This window comes from Paroedura picta, chromosome 7 (genome assembly GCF_049243985.1).
Source record: "Paroedura picta isolate Pp20150507F chromosome 7, Ppicta_v3.0, whole genome shotgun sequence".
Lineage (NCBI taxonomy): Eukaryota > Metazoa > Chordata > Lepidosauria > Squamata > Gekkonidae > Paroedura > Paroedura picta.
This window is the reverse complement of record NC_135375.1, coordinates 104,936,383-104,954,081: the sequence shown is the minus strand read 5'-3', so window position 1 is coordinate 104,954,081 and position 17,699 is coordinate 104,936,383. Positions and strand designations below refer to the sequence as shown.

Below are 17,699 nucleotides of genomic sequence, written 5' to 3'. Positions count from 1 at the left end.
GAATCATAGCGTTGGAAGGGACCTCATGGATCATCTAGTCCAACACCCATCTCTATGCATCACTTCAACCCCATTCAAGGGAACTCCGGTGGGGACTCATTCCAGATCTTTCTTGGAGAAGCGGATCTAGGGATGTGCGCCTCTGCTTAGTTCAGCTCAGCTCAGCTCTCAGCTCAGTCATCTCAGAAATCATCTTAAAGTTGCAGCAAACATCACCACGACATAGCAGCACACATGGAGGAAGGAAGAGAAGGATTTTTAGAGATGGAAACGCAGGCTGCCGAAGCTCAGGCGGAGAAGCCGACGGCCTTTGCAGGTGCGGCCCGAGTCGGAGGAGGCACCTGCAAGCAATGAACGATTCCCTGGTAGATCTAAAAGCTTTCATCTGTGGATTAGGGGGGTTAACCAATTAGTGTGCCCTGTGCGCAAAGTTTTCTCCAGGCAGTAATTGGAAAAGAGGATTAATGGAGAGATGCAAAAATAAGGAAGTAGTTCCAGGTATCATCTGGTTTCCATTTAAGATGAAGACCAGAGTTTCCTTCCTGTGCACATAATCTCTGAGACCGAATGCTCGTCGGTAAGCGCAGAAAAAAATCTCTGAAGGAGAAAGATTTTACAGGTGGTTCCTCCCACCCCAATTAAAGAAATCTCCCCCTTTCCTTTGTCCCATTCAGGTACGTGTACCACAGTTCCAAGTGGATGGTTGCGGGCAATGCGGACTCCCCTGTCCCTCCCAGGGTTTACATCCACCCCGACTCGTTGGCCTCTGGAGATACCTGGATGAGGCAGGTTGTCAGTTTTGATAAGCTCAAACTGACCAACAATGAACTGGACGACCAAGGCCACGTAAGTCAGGGGAAAGTGCATTTTGTTTCCAGACAAACCCTTTGCTTACACACTGTAAACTTTACTATTACTACTACTACTACTACTACTACTACTACTACTACCACCACCCCCACCCCCACCACCCCCACCCCCATCACTACTACTACCACTACCACCACCACCACCACTACCACTACTACTACTACTACTACTACTACTACTACTACTACTACTACTACTACTTATTATTATTATTATTATTATTATTATTATTATTATCATTACTTACTTACTTAGAGCCTCTTGTGGCGCAGAGTGGTAAGGCAGCAGACATGCAGTCTGAAAGCTCTGCCCATGAGGCTGGGAGTTCGATCCCAGCAGCCGGCTCAAGGTTGACTCAGCCTTCCATCCTTCTGAGGTCGGTAAAATGAGTACCCAGCTTCCTGCTGGGGGGTAAAACGGTAATGACTGGGGAAGGCACTGGCAAACCACCCTTTATTGAGTCTGCCATGAAAACGCTGGAGGGCATCACCCCAAGGGTCAGAAATGACTCGGTGCTTGCACAGGGGATACCTTTACCTTTTTTTACTTACTTACTTACTTACTTACTTACTTACTTACTTACTTAGACCATGGGATCCCCTGCCCCCACCAGGGAACTGCCAACCTTTAATACTGGAAGCCGGCAGGGCCTGTTTCTGAACTTGTTCTGCTTTTCAGAACTCACTTGCCATGTAACTCCACACGCTTCCCCCACCCCACATCCCAAATAAAATACGTAAATTTCCTATAAAATAGAAGATTCTCACATCAGTTCCCGTGGAATCAGTCTGCACTTTATTTTCACGTTCAGCATTCATAAACCGCCTAACTGAGTGACGGATAGCATTATGTCCATTTCATAGATTACTCAGAGGAAAACCTAATTTTGGCTTCAAGGCCCCTGTTCCTCTTCCTCTTCTCCCCTGACCTCACAATGTAACTGTGAGAGAACTGCGACCCCCTGTTGGGTCCCAGGCCCCACTTGGAGAACTGTTGTTGTAAACCAGGGGTAGTCAAACTGGGGCCCTCCAGATGTCCATGGACTATAATTCCCACGAGCCCCTGCCAGCGAATGCTGGCAGGGGCTCCTGGGAATTGTAGTCCATGGACATCTGGAGGGCCGCAGTTTGACTACACCTGGTGTAAACTGTAATCCTCCTTCTGAACGGTCTCTTGCTTCAAGCCCTGGGGACATGACACTGGGGCAGCTCCCCCACTTCCTCCGAGCATAACCCATTTAGGGTGTTCAGCAACCCTCCGTAAGCCTCCGTAAGTGTTAAGAGCCTAAGCACCTGCCATGTGATCTGTGCTCCCTCCTCTCACTCCTATATTAGATTTTGAGAGTATGGTGGGCTATTGATCTCCATGGTTTTATTGTTTTCGGAGTCTGTATTGACGAATGTCTGGATATGTTTTAGTGGGGCTTTAATGGGGTTTTAACGGACTTGTCTCTCACAGTTTTCATGGGGTTTATAGTGCTTTTTTATTCTTTTATTATTATGTGAACCGCTGTGAGCCCAATCGGGAACAGCGGTGTATAAATTTAAATAATAAATAATAAATAAAAAATTGTAACCCGCCACAAGCCAGTTATGAGAGTGGCGGGTAATAAGTCTAAACAATAAGCAAACGAACAAATAATTTATAAAGCTGCCAAGAGGAGGTGCAATTCCGATAATTCTCCCTTTCTGTGGTTTCGTTGTTCTCCGCCTCGCTCCAAAAGATAATCCTGCACTCGATGCACAAGTACCAACCGCGCATCCACGTGATCCGCAAGGACTGCAGCAGCGACCTCTCCCCTACAAAGCCGGTCCCTGCTGGCGACGGGGTGAAAACCTTCAACTTCCCGGAGACCGTCTTCACCACGGTCACGGCCTATCAAAACCAGCAGGTAACCCCCCTGGAAACAGAATCCCCGTCAACCCCGCCTGCTTTTTCATCTCAAGGGTGCAGTCCTGCCTTGTTCCCCTGATAGGAGTACCCTCCATGAATTGTGTTCAACAGCCCCAACAGCTGTACAAATGAGCTGCGGGTGGGGGCTGGGGGGGGGAGATTACATTCCTTTTCCGGGAAAAGCAGGTGGGAGATTGGCTGTCCAAAGCAGTCCTGCACACTTGATCTGGGAGTCATTGGCTGCCAAGATTTTACTCCTAATCCACGGAGTAATATTGCATTATTTGAGGAATGCAGCATTGTACGCTCTCTGAAGACATCATTATATGGAAGCTCGGTCTCCCCATACGGTGAAATGAAGTGGTAAAGCCCTGGGTTGGTCAGGGAGGGTCAGATCATGTCAGATTGTGAGTACAGGATTCCGCTTTTTTATGCTCCCCCATGAGAAAAGCTAGAGCCTGTTGGGAGAGTTTGACTGTGCAGAGAGAGCTGGGCTCCAGGCTGCTTAAAGAAAAAAAAAGTTTTATTTAAGCAGAGGAATAGCTATATTTAGAGAGACAGAGAGACAGAGAGACAGAGAGACAGAGAGAAATCGATCTAACTAACCAGCTAGCTGCAGTCATTGTTCCGTTCAACTGCCGTTCTGGAGGCAAGCAGGGAGGAAGTGTGTTCAGAAAACAGGAAGTCTCCTGTTGAGTCAATAAAAAAACTAGATGAGATGGTTTGGAAATCATCAGAAAGTTCCTATCCTTTCTGTGCTAAATATACATCTTCTCCAATGCCCGTTGCAGGATGCCCTTTATATTCTGCTCAGTTATGTATACAATGCAAAGAAACTGCACTGTTGATTTCCCAATGTATAGATAAGCCAAAAATGAAATCAAAAGGCCAAAATAATGAGTCTCTCATCCACTCATTAGGTATATTGGGTACAAGTGGATGAGAGACTCATTATTTTGGCTTTTGATTTCGTTTTTGGCTCAGTTATGAATACTGCAGATCTTGCATATTCCAACAGATCCAAGAGTCAATGGAAGCCATATAAGGTGTTTTGGATTGGGGGATGAGGCCATGACCAACAACATAGTCCTTCCCCAATTGTCTCCGGTTAAGGCCAGTTTGTACATTGGCTGCATTTAGATATTCCCAAAGTAGTCAGAGGTTCCAAGACACCCCGCAGATTCAGAGATGGAATACAAACAAAAGAGCCATGTTGTGAGGTATACCTTAGGCTCCCCTGGTCCAAGGGTGGCCAAATTGTGGTTCCCCAGATGTCCATGGACTACAGTTATCACAAGCTCCTGCAGGCAAGGGCTCAAGGTAATTGTAGTCCATGGACATCCGGAGAGCTCCAGCTTGGCCACACCTGGTCTATGGCATCAGCCTTGCTGGGGTCCTCAGTCTTTACCTTCTCTAGGCTCCACCCCCAGATCTCCAAGAATTTCTCCAACCAGAGGACCTGTTGAGGACTCAATAGACAGACTCGTTGTAGAAAAAAAAGAATCTCTTTGTTGTAGAAAGCACGTGAACAGAGGGCAAGGCTATTCCTTCCCAAAACTGAAACACCAAGCTACACGCTTGCTTTTATGTCCCTCGTGCCCCCCCCCCAATTCAAACATCGGCACCCTCTTTGTGTACCAAGTCATTCTTTTTCCTAGGCCAGTTTTCCCAACCTCAAAAGTGTGCATGAACTCCCAGACACTACGTGGCATTCCTAAGAGCATCGATCAGTCCCACAAGTGGAGATGAGAAACGCCTGCAATAGAGGTGTGAGAAAGCACTGCCTAATTTAGGATAGAGACAGGTCAGAGGTGACATCTTCCAGTCAAGGCATAAAACATGTCAAGACATGCGAAGCTAGCCCAAAAAGCATTACACGGCAAGAGCATTACACAGGAACTTGACACCAAAGCTGGGCCTTCGGTGTTTTCAGACCAGGAGCCCACCGGAATCTCCAGGGGGCAGTGTGATGCCGCTGAGCTGAAGCTTGTGACAGGAAGTCATGTGACAGGATGAGGAGGACCTAAAGTCCTGTGCTAACAAAGAGGTCTCTCCACTGCCAAGTGACCCCACCATCCTACTGGTCCTCTCAGAGAGTGTTTATTTATCATGTGGCATGTGTGGTCTAACCAGGAGGTCCAAAGATTGTCTGGCAGCCAAGCAAGGGGACATTTGGAGGTAGTTTGCCATTGCCTACCTCTGCATCTGACCCCTAGTGTTCATTGGTGGAACTACCACCCAAATCTTTGGAGGTCTTCCATCCAAATAATAGCCAGAGTTGGCCTTGCTTAGCTTCCAAAACCTGATGATGTCAGGGTTGCTTGAGCTATCCTCTCTGACGAAAGTCAGGGAATGAGGAGACCTTGAGCTCTAGGCTGGTGCAGTTCTTTCAGCTCCTTTTAGAAAGCAGCTTTAGAGGAGATCCCAGCCCAGCAGATGGTGTTTTATGACTTTACTGAGATTCCCAATTGGTAGTCTCAAGACCACTGCTCTTTCCCCTGAACCCAGAAACAATTTCTGGCTCCAATTGCCTATTACAGCACTCTAACGTGGAGGTATCAGCAATTTATCGTAGCTGTGTGAGGGAAGAACAATATTGGAACGAGCCAAGTTCCATTACAATATCTTAGTAGCATGGTGGTCTTAGCTCTAAGCCAGCGGAGCAAAGCAAGATGACAGCATAAATTAGCTTGAAAGGAACAGACAGGTGGTGTAACCCAACTGGTGGAAAAAAACACACACACATGGTGATCTACATTGTGCAGCCACGGATTCCAGCGCGTTTAAAAAACAGGCTTAAATCAAGAACAGGAGGAGATTGGCCACACGGATGTTTGCATTTCTATGGCATTCACGCGGAAATTCAAGCCTTCGTACGGCCTGCGGAAAGAGTGGATGGAAAAAAAATAACTTCCAGGAAGCAGGGCAGGTTTCTGAAAGTCATATATAGGTGAATCTTTAGTGTTTATTATTCTGAAGATCATAACTGCTCCCCAGGGTTTCACACAACACTTGCGGGTCGCTTCCTACAGCTCTCTGATTTGAGAAATGAACTGTGCTGTTTCAGAAATGGGGAGATTTAGGAAGCGAGCAGAAGACAGGGGCAGTTGTCGAGAGCTGGCATGCCTTGAATGATTCACTGCGAGTGCCCGGGGTCCTTTCAGATCTTGTGCAGCTAGCCAGCTACAGTTTCAATAGATCTGGAGTTGAGCATCTGAAAGCAGTAACTGACTTAGCACCCTGGCAATTCAGTAACTGGCTCAGTTCCCTGACAAGCAGGGAAGGTTGCCAGATTTGTTTTTTTAAATGCCGCCCCATCGATTTACCGGAAGTAGAACCATAGAGCTTCCAGTGATTCCTAGAGCTACCATTTGTTACTTCCTGTAGCCATAGAGCTTCCAGGGATTCCTAGAACGACCATTTGTTACTTCCGGTAACAACTTCCTGTAAGTATACAAAGCTCATTTCACTGCTCCAAGTGGTAGCAGGCAATGGGACCTGGGGAGGCCTTCCCCACCCTCCCTTGGCTGCTTGGTAGCCCTACAAGCAGAGGTGACTGATGAAAGGAAGAGGCTCTGCTGGTCAGCTAATGTTCCTTGGAGGGACTGCTATCATACGGTGTTCATAATGTACCAGGAGATCCAAGTACTGTCTGGGCAGCCAGGCAAGGGGCATTTAGAAAGGTGTTTGACCATTTCCTGACTCCACATCATGACCCCTAGTGTTCCTTGGAGGAGCTACCACCCGAATCTCCCATCCAAATACTGGCCTGCTTAGCTTCCAAGATCTGACAGAATCAGGTTTGTCTGGGCTATCCTCTCGTTGAGCTCCCACTCAGTATTGTAAATGACAGACCATCCTGACTGATGGCTGTCCAGCATCTGTTAGCAGGCCACCAGCAGGGGAGATCTGGAAGTGACATCATGCCTTTCTAGGAATTAAGAGAAACCCTATGGTAAAACCTGACTGCCATTTTTTATTTTTCTTCCAACACCGCTCACAAAAGTGGGAGGCAGAAGATTCTCCCACTGGGGAATTTATCCCATCTAGGTCTTCAAACCAATAGGCTGTTCAACCAGAAAAAGGCAGCAATATGATCAAAAAAAAGTGATTGCTACTCCATAGTCATTAAAAAGCAAGGGACATTGATTCACAACAGCTACATATTGGCACACATCTAATGTTATTTTAAAATCCAGGTCCGCACACAGAGTTGTTGAGTGATAGTTAGAAGAGCGAGCAGCCTCCTTATTCAGATGAAGATCCAGAAATGTTCATCTTGGATCCAAATAAATTACCCAGAAAAAGAAGAAATGCTCAATAGTTTCTATAGAAGTCCCATCGCAGATACAAACACCACCAGGAAACTGTGAATCCTTTTACTTTTACTTTTACTTTTACTTTTACTATTTTTATTTTTATTTTTATTTTTATTTTTATTTTTATTTTTATTTTTATTTTTATTTTTATTTTTATTTTTATTTTTATTTTTATTTTTATTTTTATTTTTATTTTTATTTTTATTTTTATTTTTATTTTTATTTTTATTTTTATTTTTATTTTTATTTTTATTTTTATTTTTATTTTTATTTTTTCCCGCCACTCCCTGACGGCTTGTGGCGAGTTACATACATCCGAATAAAAAGCCCCATAAAACCCCATTAAAACCCCAGACATAAAATCACAAATCATTAATCAAAAAACAAAAAGAAGAAGATACGGCGGAAAACAAAACCCTCGCTATTCTCAGTCCCCGCAGAACATCTCATAGAGGGATAGGAGGGTGCAGATGTCACTTGCAAACTGTCACTCATACCACTATCCTAAAACCTGGTATCCTCGTGAAATCAAATCACAGTGTGTAGCCTCTGCTAACTGCTTTGGGATCAGGCAGACCAAGGAGAAGCTGAGGGTAGCGCTGTTGCCAGGACCCACCAACAGGCTAGCCACCACTGACTAGGTGAATGAGGTTTCATCGCTGGTCTCAGAGCCCCCAAACCAAAGAACTGCTTGGGGGGAGGGGCATAGCCTGTAACTACAACAGGGGAGAGCGGGACTGTTTTGTTTCAGTCGTGGATGATGAGAACTTTGTTACAGACCTCCAGCGCTTCATGATAATCGGTGATATATTCAGAACTATTGCAAGATTATGTTTGGTATGGATAGGGATGGCAGGTCTGGATTCGGAAATACCTGGAGGTTTTTTTGGGGGTGGGGGGGAGCCTGGGGAAGATGGGGTTTGGAGATGGGAGAAGAAAAAGACACATATTTGTGCACCCATTTTTTTTACTCCCCCAACGAACCCCAAAGTCGCCTATAAACACCTTTCCCTTCCGCTCCCCACAATGGACAGCCTGTGAAGTAGGTGGGGCTGCGAGAACAGCCCCCCAAAAAAACTGCAACTGGCCCAGCAGGCCTCATGTAGAGGAGTGGGGAAATCCAACCCGATTCTCCAGATAGGAGGCCACTGTTCTTCACCATGACACCAAGCTGTCTCTCATCAGGGTGTAATGCCAGAGTGGACCTTCCAAAGCAGCCCTTGGGAGGTTCCAAAGGAACCTCCAGGGGCACTGATCCCTGTCCCCCAGGTCCCTCCATGGATCTCCAGGATCTCCAGGTCCCACCCAGATCTCCAGGTCCCTCCATGGAGGTTGGCAGCCGTCAGTATCAACATGCTCAAGCCAGTGGCAACAAATAGAGGAGGGACGTAGGACTGATCCTTTGGGGAATGTTCTGCACAGAACTAGAAGGTCTGTTCTGCTCCGATATCTTTAGTTGGGTGTGAATTCTGATTCCTTATATAGAATCATTGAGTTGGAAGGTGCCCTACAGCAGGGGTAGTCAACCTGTGGTCCTCCAGATGTTCATGGACTGCAATTCCCATGAGCCCCTGCCAGTGTTTGCTGGCAGGGGCTCATGGGAATTGTAGTCCATGAACATCTGGAGCAGTGGTCCCTAACCTTTTTATCACCGGGGACCGGTCAACACTTGACAATTTTACTGAGGCCCAGACGGGGGTAGTCTTTTGCCAAAGGATGTTGCTACTGCCTGAGTCCCTGCTCCACTTACTTTCCCGCCGTCCGCTGGGGGGCTCTGCCTGCAGCAGCTGCGCAGTGCCACGCCGAGGGGGAGCCCCAGCCATGGTGGCTGCCAGAGAGCACAAAAGGTGAGCCAGTGGCAGAGTGGCAGGGCAGCCCCCCAGGCAGCAGCCAGAAAGGAGGACAAGGAGGAGTTGCGGACTGGTACCAACTGATCTACGGACCAACACCGGTCCCCGGACCGGGGGTTGGGGACCACTGATCTGGAGGACCACAGGTTGACTACCCCTGCCCTACAGGCCATCCAGCCCAACTCCCTGGTCAATTCAGGATCAGCCTAAAAGCATTTATGAGAAGTATTAGCTGGCAGGGGCTCATGGGAAGCGGTTGCTGGCAGGGGCTCATGGGAATTGTAGTCCATGAACATCTGGAGGACTACAGGTTGACTACCCCTGCCCTACAGGCCATCCAGTCCAACTCTCTGGTCAATGCAGGATCAGCCTAAAAGCATCCATGAGAAGTATTTGTCCAGCCATTGCTTGTAGACCACCAATGAGGGGGGGGGGAGCTCACCACCTCTTTAGGCAGCCTAGTCCATATAGTTTGATATAGCTGTGTCATTGCCCATTGATTCCAGATGGCTCTTTGTTGTTTTGTTCATGTATTTATTTTGAGACCGTTATATCCTGCCTTTCCTTCTAAGAGTTAAAAAGCAGCTATATGTTTTTAATGGGAATTGTACAAAACGTAATGGAAAGGTGATAACCGTAGGAATCTAAATGTGCGCTTTCCTGTTACAGATCACCAGATTAAAGATCGACCGGAATCCATTTGCAAAAGGGTTCAGGGATTCTGGAAGGAACAGGTAAGAAGGTCCCTTTGATTTTCCATTTGGAGTTTCAGGCTAACTCTTCCTGAATTACCTGCATTGACTTGGGTCCTCCTCACACAAGAGGCATAAAGAGACTCCGCCTCCATTTCCTGGACTGCCCAGTGGGCTCTGCATTCATCTCCAAAGAGTTGGTCAAGGAGATTGGTTTGGCCTGAATTCTCAGATCAGATCGTGCCTTCCACCCACTGGTTGGGCTAGGGGCATTGTTCACACATCCTGTTACCCAATGAACTTTGTCTATACAGGTTGTTAGATCAGGATGCATACTTTCTGGATGCTTTCCGTGGAGGACAGCAAGTATGCTTCTATGCTCCAGATGCTTTATCTGTTTGCTGAACTGAAGTCCAGTTATTACTCTTACTATTAATTAAATTGTCACAGTCAAATATTTGACTGGTAGATGGTGTTTTGAAACTCGAGATCTAGCTAAGTTCTTCTGAAATGCAGATGTATCTTCCCAGGATTCTTACTGTTCCAAGTGATGCTGTCTCCTGGAACTGAGTTTGTGTTATTTGCCCCATGGCCACAATGTCCAGATGTTCCTTGAGACTTCTAAGCACTGCTCTATATCTATATCTCTATGTCTGCCCCATGACATCTGGCACAGTGTTCACCACCTTCTCCCAGAGGTGCTCTGACTCTGTTCATAGGTCTTGGTTTTGTGGTCTTCTCCTGTCCTTTCTTTTCTATTCTTCTGTCTCCTGGTATTGATGACGATAATGATGATGAATTGTCACAGTCAAATATTTGAGATCCAGCCAAGTTGCTGTTGTTGGTGTTAATAATGTTAATTTAGATATTGCCTTTCTGCCCTTACAAGGACCACCAAGAGAGTTGACAATTTTAATTATACAGGACAAAAGTACATTACAAAACCATTAAACTCAATTTCCTCCTGCACAATTTTTAAAGAGTTTTAAAGCAGAGTTCAAATACATGCAAAACAGTTAAAATACATGTGGGGGAAAGTACCATCAAGTCTCAGCTGACTTATGACTTATGGCACAGGGTTTTCAAGAGATTACAGGTTTGCCATTGCCTTTCTCCGCATCATGCAGCGGTTTGCCATTGCCTGTCTCCCAAGACTCCTTGAAAGGCGCCCATCCAGATACTAGCCAGAACTGACCTTGTTGAGCTTCCAATGAGATCGCACTAGCCTGGCCCATCCACATTAGAGCTGCAAAACATGAAAACATTAAGTTAGGAAGGAGGGATCATTGAAGGCTAGGGATGGGCATGAACTGAACCATGAAGCAAAATTCATCTTCAGGTTTGCCCTGTTCATAGTTCATGAACAGAGGTTCGTGATGGGTCTACCCTTAGGAACTTTTAGGAACTTTAAGAGAAGTTAATGTGGTCCATGGAGGTTCATGGATGGAGCAGAAAGTAGGGGTTTAAAGAGACCAAGTCACTTTAGCCCCCTGATTTCTGTTCGCTGCAAAAATCGCAAAAACAGCTGAATGGCTGGGAAGTGCACCCTGTTTCAGTCTGTCTTCTGCAGTTCCTTTAAACTTTAAAGGGACTGCAGAAGACAGCCCAAAACAGCTGCACTGCGGGAAGCATCTTCAAACTGTGTAACTGTTTTTCAGGATTTCTTGTGTAGGACTATACAATTCTTTTTTTTTCTTTAAAAGAAAAGATCTTTAGGGCCTTTTAAATTTTCAGGATTCCTGAAAAATTCCAAATCCCAATATTTAACATTTATTGTTTTATTATAATAAGTCTGCCATTACATGTGCTTTACATTCTGCAGTAACATTTGATTTTGTGAACTTAGGTGGATTGTAAGTGGGTGGGCAGAAGGGGTTGTGCTGGTGCTTGGCTCTTGAGGCCCTTTCTTGCATCCTCAGGGAAATGCTGATCACCACTTTGGGGTCGGGAGGGAGATTTCTTCCAGGCCAGACTGGCCAGGGATTCTGATTTGGGGGAGGGCATGCCATCTAAGTAACTCTTGTCCATGTCCTCTAAGTAACTACGTATTTACAGATGGAGAAAGAAAAAGGCTGTGGGGAGGTGGGAATAGGTCGTTCAAGTCAAGTCAAGTTAGATTTTATTGCATGTAGCCATAGGTCATTACAGTATAAAAAGAGGGTTTAAAAGAATAGCTAGTCAAAATTAGTTGCCATGTAGATAATAGGCTTTAAGGTATTTAGTGATGAATTGTTATAATTTCTATTGTTGTTGTTGTTGTTGTTGTTGTTGTTGTTGTTGTTGTTATTATTATTATTATTATTATTATTATTATTATTATTAGTAGTAGTAGTAGTAGTAGTAGTAGTAGTAGTAGTAGTAATTGGATTTGTATGCCACCATCCCAAGCATGGTGGTGAACATTATGTGTATATATACAATAAATAATACATATACAATACAAACATAAGTGCTGTATTAAAGATTAATTATTTAAAATTATCAGCAATGACCACAGTCATTAAAACATTCAAACCATAATTGACAGTTGTCCAGTCTGTAACTTCCAGCTCATCCCAGCTGTTCCCGTTAGGCCATTTGGGGGCCCAAGAGATGTCATCAAATCACTGGCCCCAACCAAAAGCTTGTCAGAAGAGCTCTGTTTTGTCGGCCCTGCAGAATTGTGCCAGCTTTGACAGGCATTGTTATTAGTAAAGTCTATATGTGTATATTTTTAATATGTTGTAAAATGCCTTGAGTCCTATGAGAAAGAGGGATTTAGAAATCTAATAATAATAATGATTATATATTATCTGTAATCGCTCAGCGAGAGAGGTATAAATAAAATGCTAAGGGATGTGGGGGAGGGCTCGGTCCGGGATGCGGTGGGGGGGCAACGATTGGCCCCTTGACCCTGGACTGACAAGCAGAGGGACCAATCCGCTTCTTTCCTGCCACCACTTTCCCGCCGCCGTTTTCCTTCCCCCAGACAACCACCCACCCTTCTTGCTGGCAAATGCTTTCCCCACGGCCCCCCTCCCTTCTCTACCCTGTGCCCCGCCACCGCTTCGAGCCCGCCCTCCGCCACCGCTGTCCCGCCCCCAGACTACCACCCACCCGCCCTTCTCGACGGCAAACGCTTTCCCCGTTGCCCCCTTCCTTCTCTAATTCAAACTTGTTATCTGATAAAGACACACCATTTGTTTCCTGTGCATAGTTACAAACCACACAATTGTGACTTGGAAAGTGACCCTGTCCTATATTTCCATTTTTAATGCTATGTTCATGACCGTCTGTATGTATGCATAGATTTGTAATGGATTTGGGTTTTCTAAGACCCATCTGCAGTTTTCCTTGAGAATCTGGGGTCTCCCTAAGACTATGCCAGTTTTTATGTATAATTTTCTTAATATTGCTAATGGAGAAAACTTCAAAGAACAGATTTTTAACCACTTTTTTCCCAGTCAGCCCATCTATTCTTGGTGTTTTAGATATCATCTTAAAGGATTCTTCAATGACATTTCCTGGATACCCTTTAGCAAAGAAATCCTGTGCTAATTTCTTTGCACATATTTGTAAAACCATGATCTGTGGTAGTGGGATTTCTTTTGACCCTGGTTAAAAGGCTATAGGGAATGTTTCTTTTCAAAAAATGTGGATGGAAAGAATTAAAGTGTAAGTATGCATTCCTATAAATGGATTTTTTTAAAAAAGCTTGATTCTTAACAAATGTTCCTCAGAGATATGGCTGTTAATCTCCAAAAAGGATCTTACATTTGTGTCATGTGAAAATTTTAGATTGGAATTCAAAGCACTGATCCAGTTGCTTCTCTGCATTGCTTGTTGTCAGGGAGAAGTTCACAACTTCCTTGCTTGTTCAGGTAGTTTATTTCCACTGAAGTACTTCCTGACTTAGCTCCTTTCATATTCATGTAGTAAAGAAATTCTAGGATTTTCTGTTTCTGAGAAGATAGCTTCCATCTATCTCTCATTCTCCTTTTATTCTAAGATAGTAGTTGATGTTTCTTAATTCTTTCTCTTCTGTTGCTTGATTCATATTCAAGCTATTTCATCACAGTCCTCCTTGTCTTCATAGTGTGAAATTAGGTCATCCACATAAGTCAGAATGCAAGTCCATTTCTGTATCTTGAGTCTAGGTATCACCTTGCCTTGCTCGAATTCTTCCTTGGTTAGCATTTGATGAAGTTTTGCATTCCAACATCTTGGAGCTTGCTTGAGTCCAATAGATGCTCTTTTGCCGTTTACAGATGAGTTTCTTCTTTATGGGTTGTTCACATCCTGGTGGCAATTTCATACAAACATCCATATGTATCTTCCTTGTTGCTGCCATGCTCAAGAGCATTCTTTTTGATGTGGCTCTTCTCCATGTTTCTGCTTCTTCTGCAGGTGATTTTGCTATGTCTTCCCATGTGAAAGGCTCAAGTATAGCTTCTGCCTTTGCAAGATAAGAAAGTCTTCTTGTTGTTTGATCTGGTTGACCATCTGACACTTGATCTGCAGCCCCTTTTGGCTCTTTAGGTTCTGCAGATTTGTTATGTGTGTTGTCTGTAGAGTTCAGATAGATTCTTTCTGTTTGCTGTGCTTCATTTTTCTCTGTTGGTGTAGATTCACCATTGTCTGCCTTCCCCATATTTATTGATTTCTCCCTTTCATCAGTGTGGAGCACATTGCAGCTCTTGTCTGTTCCTGTTTCTAAGGATTCTGTATCGTTTCCATCCCAGGGCATAGCCTACAAAAATCCCTTCTTCTAGTCTAAGGTACATCTTGGTCTGCATGGCTTTAGGGTATAAGTATAGGCCTTTGATCCAAACACCTTTAGATGGTCCAAGTTGTGTTTGTGCCCGTACCGCAGTTCAAATGGTATGCTGCTGGCAACTATCACATGTAATTTGTTTTGCAAGTAGGTAGCAGTGTTGCTTGCTTCTCCCCAGAACTTGTCAGGTAGCACTGCCTCAAGGAGCATGCATCTTCACATTTCAGGGTCCTCTTTCTGATGGCAGTATGAATAGGCAGAGAGAGCACTAGCCTGCTTAAAGAATTAAAGTGTTTGTTCTGAAGAGAAACAACTATGTACAGAAAGAGAGAGAGAGACCTAACTCACTAGCTAGCTGTTGTCTGCATTCTTATGTTCAACTGCTGTTCCAGAGGCAAGCAGGGAGGAAGTGTGCTCAAAACGCAGGAAGTCTCCTGTTGAGACTATCAGGACACCAGAAGAGATAATTTGAAGATCATCAGGAAGTTCCTATCTTATCCATGCTAAATATATATCTCCTCCAACAACCTCTGCCAGACAGCCTTTATATTCTGTTCAGTTCTGCACTCACTACAGATCCTGGGTCTTCCAACACTTGCTGCCCTCCTGCAGGGTCTTCTGCTGTTCTTCTTTGTACATCAGGCACTGTCTTTCCCAACAAATGGACAAATCACATACAGGGGTTGTAAATAAGAATGGACCCTAACCAGGGGCCTGGCTGTCTGAGTTCAGGTACAGTTGAATGAGCCTTCCACAAGGTCTTGGTCTTGAGCAACTGGATGCGTTCCTGAAGAGGCTGGGAATCATGGGAACTTGTGGCTCATTAATGTGAGGCAGGGCAGGATGTTGCTACACGGCTGCGGCCGCAGAGAGCTCAGCGGAGCTTTCTGCTGATGTCAAGCAGAACTAAAATCTTAAAGGCATTATGCATCAAAGAGCACAGCCCGGGCCTTGAGGCAGGGGAGCCACACAAAAGGCTTTCTGAGCACGTCTAGTAGGATGGTGTCCGCCGTGCTAACAAAGGTTGTGCCAAGATTTTGCTGCTGTGCTCAGCAAACAAGACGGTGTAATTCTCAGAGGCATTCCCTCCCCCCCCCCCACCAATAAATCATATACCATATGTGGCAGGGTGGAAGGGTTCAAAGTAAAAGAATAAAGCTGAACAAAGAATAGACTTCGATTGCCAACCTTGGCCTGGGAAACTCCCAGAGATTTGGGGATGATATTGTGGAGGAGTGGGGTCGGGGAGGGATTTCATCTAGAATCTATGGTTTACCATAGAGTCTGCTATCTGAAGTAGACTTCCCTGCAGGGGAACTGCTCACTGTACTCCGGAGATGGATGGGTTGGTGATAAGCAAGCTGATTACAACCTGCTAGATCAGCTGTTCTCAACCTGTTTTTGGCCAGGGCCCTTTTAGGAGGTCCCGGGGTGCCCTGGTCCCGGGGTGCCCTGCAGTCAGCTGGCTGTTTGAGTTAGGCTTAGAAAGGCCTAAGCTGAGAGTGAATTGACTATAAGTGACATAACTTGGCCTACATGTATGTGAGACAGATTTCTAGAACGTTTGACCAAGAGAAGTAACTAGGTTGCCAGCTCTGGGTTGAGAAATGCCTGGAGACTTTGGGGGTGGAGCCAGGAGTGGGCGGGATTTGGAGCAGGGAGGGACCTCATTGGATGCTATGGCGTCCCCCTTCCAAAGTAGCCATTTTCAACAGGGGAACTGAGACGAGCTGTAAAACTGGAGGCTGGCATCCCTATGTGGTTAGTCATGTAAACGTGCCCTTAAATTGTAGGCATGGATTTGCATCCCTGTACCATTGTGAGTTGTGAGGAAAACCAGCCCTCGCTTAAATTTGGGGCCCGATTTGTCATTCACTCCTCCTCGCTCATGACCCCGCCATTTAGAACCGACCCTAAGAAACCCCCTACACTGTCACTGCGTATTTAAAACAAAGCTGGGGGGAAATGACAGGTTTTAAGGGTTTCTAATTGCCCCTTCTCACTGAAAACGTTTTTTCGCCTCAACCAATAACAGCGGAGGCCAGACGGGAGCCATGAGCCTTGCTTATGCAGACCTTGAGAACTGCAGCAGACTTTCCTTGTTTTAAATTCCCCCCCGGGAGCCAAAAAACCGAGCAAGAAAACAGTCTCTCCCAGAGCAGGACACAATGAAAAAGGAATGTATTTTTGGCCTCTCCTTTCGTGAAGTTGCCTCATAGAAATTTGTTTTTCCGTTTTCTGCTGTTCTAATTGAGACTTTTCTCTCTCCCACTGTGTTGGGTTTTTGGGCTGTTTTTTTTTTTAATGTTTATTTTTATTACCCACTGTAGCCTTCACCGGGTGTAAAAATTGCCATTAAATGCATAGTTTGGTGTCCATTATAAACCTATGGTTTTTATTTGCTCGTAAATTCCACACACAATTCCACCACCCCCCTCCACTTTTTAGGTACAGAACTCTGCTCAATGCTATAAAACTTGGCTAGATTAATTGGTGGCTAGGGAACACTTAGAAATACACAATTCTACAAAGCGAACGTCAAGCGCTTGTGCGGCTTAGTGGTTACAGTGGGGAGACCTGGGTTCAGTTTCTTATCCCAGGAAATCAAATCCAGCCAGGCTGTGGTCTTCTCCACGGCGGTGGCGTCTCACCAAACAATCCGTTGCAAAACAGCAAAAGAAGATGTCAAGCAGCAATTAGGCATCTTTTAATGAACTCTCAGCGTGTAATTCACCAGAGGACAGAAAGGGATTCCAGACGTGGCCCAATGCTCTCTTATTTTCCCATTTAAATCCGAGTCCCATGTGGGCAATTGAACAAGTGGAACGGCCTGATTTTTGTTCTATGCCGCTCATTTGCTACAGAGCTTTTATTGAATGCGCTTCAAGAGAGGAACCCGAAGCCCAGAAGGAAAAAAACACACACACAGATAATTAAGACATACCGCACTCATTTATTTGCCTAACTGGCTTTAAAAAATGCTCACAATATGGAGGGGGAGGGGGAGTTGTTCATACTGCCTCCTAGTGGTGGCTATTGAACCATCTCCAATCGGGACAATTTATTTATTTACTTGTTGGTTGGTTGGTTGGTTTCTATATCGCCCCTGTCGAGCAAGTCATCTCGGGGTGGTGTACAACAGTGGTCTCCAACCCCCGGTCCGGGGACCGGTCCCGGTCCGTGGATCAGTTGGTACCGGGCCGCGGCTCCTCCTTGTCCTCCTCCCCAGCTACTGCCTCGGGGGCTGGCCTGCCACTCTGCCGCCGGCTCACCTTTGGTGCTCTCCAGCAGCCACCATGGCTGGGGCTGGGGCTCCCCCTTG

The 17,699-nt window shown here is 45.5% G+C and overlaps 1 protein-coding gene across 1 annotated transcript in view; it reads left to right on the top strand.

Moving 5' to 3' along the window:
- The window catches only part of TBX15 (T-box transcription factor 15), a 125,215-nt gene that overhangs the window by 76,236 nt on the left and 31,280 nt on the right, over positions 1–17,699 (top strand). The window contains exons 4-6 of the mRNA XM_077345896.1: positions 675–846; positions 2,594–2,761; positions 9,602–9,666. Of these exons, the coding sequence (XP_077202011.1) occupies positions 675–846; positions 2,594–2,761; positions 9,602–9,666 (405 nt within the window). The remainder of the gene's footprint in view (positions 1–674; positions 847–2,593; positions 2,762–9,601; positions 9,667–17,699) is intronic.